Raw genomic sequence first — 4,900 nt, forward strand, 5'->3', positions numbered from 1 at the left:
GGGACCTGGGAGGTAGATTCTCTCTTAATTAAGTTCTCATTTTCTGATTGTTTGTTTGTTTGCTACTGGGGATCAGGTCCATGCATGTATGTCCTGGGGGTGAATCCTGCAGTTCATAAACAATTTTATGGGATCACTTTCCTAGGCTTCTCTCTCCCTCTCTGCAATCTCCCCCTTACTTTCTGATTCCCTGGGGCTCCCCTTTATGGTGCTGCCAGAAATTGAGGTTCTAGTTACCCTTCTCTGCCACACACTTATAGATCATATAAGGCCCATGTCCAGGCTCAAGAGGTGGGAGGACACAGACAGAAAACACACAATGGAGGTTGGCCCCACCCTTGTGGGATCACAGCTCCACCAAAGGAAAAGGGGATTCTCCTCACAGTTTTGGCTCCTGCTGACCCCCTTTCCAGCTGTTGACTGCCACCATGGACTTGCTTAAGGTATGAGTTGCAAGAGAATAAAGAGATAAGAAAAAATGGAGGATTTCCACATTCTCTCTGAACATTAGGATTTACTCTTATTGCTCCTAAAGCCACAACTAGATGGCTCCTCCTAAAGCTCTCTATCTGCACCCAGGGCTCATTTTCAGGTTTCCAGTTGCATTAAGTTCAGGAAAAAAGGCAAATTCTTCACCATCTCAGTTCTATTCTGAATTCTAGCGCTCTTCCCCATCTGCCTGCTGCTGTCTCAGAGTTCTCAAAAAGGCTTGCTCTATGCAATCTGTCCAGGTTTCATGGTTTTATTTAGTGGGAGGAAGAGATGTTGACTACATCTTACCAAGAATGGGGATTTCTGAATTATAGTTTCAAGTAGTAGGTCCAATGCCTTGTTTTTATTTCCTTCTTCAGGTATACAAATTATATGCATGGTGGATATGGAGAGATCCTCTATGTCTATCACTTTCTCTCTGATCTTTTTAGTTTTATTTTCTAGCTCTTTTCATTTTTATTTTCTCTATCCTTTAACTGTACTTTTAGTCATATTTATTCTTCCTTGGGTATCTCACAGGTGGTTTTGTCTTTTTCTTCAATTTCTTTCCATGCCCAGTATGTTTATAACACTCTTTGTAAAAAAAAATATTGATCAGTTGTTTCTAACACCTCTGATCTTAGTGGAATCTTTGTAAATGTCTGTGATCCTTACGTATTTTGTCATTTAGGCCTGTGACTTCATATTCCCCTGGTGAGTATTGGAGATTCTGAATGAAGATAATTATGAGGGAAATACTCCAAACCCGAATGAGGTCAAGGGCTGGTTGGTGCACAATGAGCCCTACTTTGTAAAGTCCAAGCCCCAGAAAATAGACTCATCAGGTCAGGACTTCACCCTCAGCCCACCTCCACTGCCCCAGGAAGAAAATATTACCTACTTGTTATTTTGTAATCCACTCCCTCCTGGGGAGCTGGGGAAGGAGGTGGGATGTGAAAACTCAAAGTGAGTGAATCTCCAGCTTTTTTCCTGAGCTCCTCCTGGGAGCAGGTTCTGTGTTTGCTGACTTTACTCTTGAGGGCATTTAAGCCTCCTTGGTAGCTCCCCAGTCACCAGATTCTAGGATCTAAAAAGGGTTGAAATTCAAACTTGGCAAGTTTTCTTATCCTTAAAATAAGAGGAAATCCCAATTCTAGAATAAGCAAAAAACCCTGGAAGACTAACCTAGACAAAAAGAGAGAATATACAGTTAAATAATATTATGAATTAAAATGTTATATATCTTCAAAATTAGATAAAAATAAGTTACTCTCAAGTCTTGGCTATTGTGAATAACGCTGCAATGAACACAGGGGTGCATGTACCTTTGCAAATTGGTGTTTTCAAGTTCTTTGGATAAATACCCAACAGTGGAATAGCTGGATCATATGGTAGTTCTATCCTTGATTTTTTGAGAAATCTCCATACTGTTTTCCATAGTGGCTGCACCAGTTTGCATTCCCACCAGCAGTGTATGAGAATTCCCTTCTCTCCACATCCTCTCCAACACATGTTGTTTCCTGTCTTGTTAATTATAGCCATTCTGACGGGCGTGAGGTGATATCTCATTGTAGTTTTGATTTGCATTTCCCTGATAGTGATTTTGAACATCTTTTCATGTGTCTGTTGGCCATCTGTATATCTTCTTTGGAGAAATGTCTGTTCAGGTCTTTTGCCCATTTGTGACAACATGGATGGACATTGAGGGTATAATGCAAAGTGAAATAAGTCAGAGGGAGAAGGTCAAATACCATATGATTTCCTTCATTAAGTAGTAGATAATAACAACAATAAACAAACACATAGGGACAGAGATTGGATTGGTGGTTACCAGGGGGGAAGGGGGGAGGGAGGAGGGTGAAAGGGATAATTCGGTACATGTGTGTGGTGATGGGTTGTAATTAGTATTTTGGTGGTGAACATGATGTAATCTACGCAGAAATAGAAGTACAATGATGTACACCTGAAATTTTTACAATGTTATAAACCAATGTTACTGCAATAAACAAAAAATAAAAAAAATAAAAAATTAAAAAAAATAAGTTACTCTCAATAACTATATGCTAACAATGTTGAAAGCTTACATAAAATGGGAAATACATGTAGAAAAGTATAATTTACTAAAATAAGCTCAAGAATAAACAGAAAGAATGAATACTCTTATAAGTAATAAAGAAACTAAAGTACAGTTTAAAATCATTTGTACAAATTAACAACAGCACAGATGGTTTGATAGGCAAGTAGTACAAAACTTTAAAGAATTATATCATTTCAAATTTATTCAAGGAAAATGGGCATAAAAATTCATATAACCATTTTTTAAAATAGACTAGCAGTCTTTTGTAAATTTAAATCCTTAAATATTAAATAAACCAAGTTTCAACAATTCAGCTTCTACGAGACATGTACAAGAATATTAGAGCATAGCAAAACCCCGAAAACCACAAAAACTGCCAATTTATAGGTGATAGGGCATCTAAACTGGGGTGCATGCACGCAATAAGATTCGACTGTCAAAAATAACTACAGTGAAACACAGCAATTTGGACAAATCTTAGAAATATAGCATTAAGCATAAAAAGATTATGTAGATTTTATATATGTATATTTTATAAAATAAATTTATATATTTTATAAAATAAAAAACACATACTGAAATGAATCATGTGAATGTGTTGAAACAATTAAACAAGAAAGAAAAAGAATGATAACTATTTTAATTATTAAGTAAAATACATGCTAGAAGAATAGATAGATTTTGATGAAGAGATACATGAGTACATACACAGGACCACATGGATCAAAGATAAGAGTGTGCCAGGGACCAAGGATTATGATTAATTCAGTTGTGTGAACTAGAGTTCTCTTCAGACAAAATAGAAGAAAAAGGAAATCAGGATCATAGACTGATAATGTTTTAGCAACAGTTAAATATGAAGGATAGCAGGCACTCTTCTCCCTGGCTATAAAATCTGTAATGCAAAGAAACATGAGGTCCTTCAGGTTCTATTCTTTCAACATCCCCACTTGAGTTTTACCAATTGTCTATGGATCCACAGAGCAGAGAAAGGAGGGACCTGGGCATGGACCCATGAGCAGGAGGAGCCTTTTGGTGAGAAGTGCTCAGGGCGAAGAGAAGGTGGCATCAGAAGAAGGTCACCTCTCCACAGGGCCTGGGAGAGGTCCCTTTCTGAGCCCAGCTCCATTACCCTTGGGTCTCAGGGTCATGCAGACTGGAGCAGGGGGTAGAAGCTAGTGCCTCCTATGAAGGCCTAGGATAGGCTGGGATTTCGGAGGATCCTCCAAATGGAGGAGTAAACGAGGAAGCTGGAAGCTTGAGTGAAAATTCTGCTGAGTTTGGGGAGAAGAGGGGGTAGGTCACTGGTAATTGACCCCAAAGGAAGAAGGAACAGTAAAGACCATGGCACAATGTGAGCAGGAAATCGGAGGTTTATTGTCATTTCAGGAGCAAATTAGAGGCAAAATTCAGAAAGCCTAGTAAACAATTGGGATCATGGATCAAACAGACATATCTACCATTAAAATATCCCACATTTCCTTGGACCTTTTCCACGTCTAAGTTATAGGAAGAGAGGGGTGAGGATAAAGCATCTGCAATGACTTGGTTCTTCCTTTGTTGCTCCTCAATGGTCCTCAGGGCCCAAGTCAGCAGCGGCTCCCAGAGCCACCACAGCAGCCGGAGCCCCCCGAGGGCTCACATTCATAGCAGTCAGGGCTCTGGTGCCGGTGCCGGTGGAAGAGATGGGGTCTGTGGTGATTCAGACAGCATCCGCCATCCCCAGAGCTGCAGCAGCCCCCAGAGCTGGGGCCATAGCAGGAGGAGACTGGAAGGGGACATGGGGCTGGGCACTGGGGCGGGCACTTTGGGGGACACTTAGGTGGACATTTTTGGGCGCACTTTGGTGGGCACTTGGGAGGGGGCTGGCACTGCTGCTGGTTCTGCTGGCAGGACATCTCAACTGGAATTAAAGCAACCTTAAAGTAAAATTAAAACCAAATGAAATGCATCAAGCATAGAATGAGAATATTTTCTATTGTCAAAGCATCATCGCTGTGCTAGTAACCTTTTTTTAAAGCACACTCTCATTCCAGAGCAAAAGTCCTATAAATGTGTGCAGTTGACATTTAATTTCTGTGCATAGAATGTACGCTAGATGTAAATTTTATCACCATTTTATCCACATGCCTCTACCTACAAAATGAATTCAAAATTAGACAGAGGCCCATCCTCTTTAGAGCCGTCAAGTGTATGTGTGATATCTGCCCAGCGGACGATCAACAGAGACTTGGAGGAGCTGATCCCTCTTTCTCTGGCCACAAGAGCTGTGATCCCAAGGGCAATCCCTATTCTCACCAGAAGTCCCTCTGTGCTTCCACCCTTGGCTGCTCCTCTCCACCCTGTTCTGTT

At 40.6% G+C, this 4,900-nt stretch overlaps 1 protein-coding gene across 1 annotated transcript; it reads right to left on the reverse strand.

Annotated features, from left to right (window-relative positions):
* Positions 1–4,137: 4,137 nt before the first annotated feature.
* LOC147917941 (late cornified envelope protein 2B-like) lies at positions 4,138–4,446 on the reverse strand. The gene has a single exon (XM_087419555.1). It carries the CDS (start codon positions 4,444–4,446, stop codon positions 4,138–4,140), a length of 309 nt encoding a protein of 102 aa, XP_087275681.1.
* Between the last annotated feature and the right edge of the window lie 454 nt (positions 4,447–4,900).

Source organism: Ceratotherium simum, chromosome 2 (genome assembly GCF_057802395.1).
Source record: "Ceratotherium simum simum isolate JZ-2026a chromosome 2, ASM5780239v1, whole genome shotgun sequence".
Lineage (NCBI taxonomy): Eukaryota > Metazoa > Chordata > Mammalia > Perissodactyla > Rhinocerotidae > Ceratotherium > Ceratotherium simum.

Coding starts and splice junctions, on each gene's coding strand:
- LOC147917941 (XM_087419555.1), bottom strand. CDS start 4,446: ATGTCCTGCCAGCAGAACCAGCAGCAGTGCCAGCCCCCTCCCAAGTGC.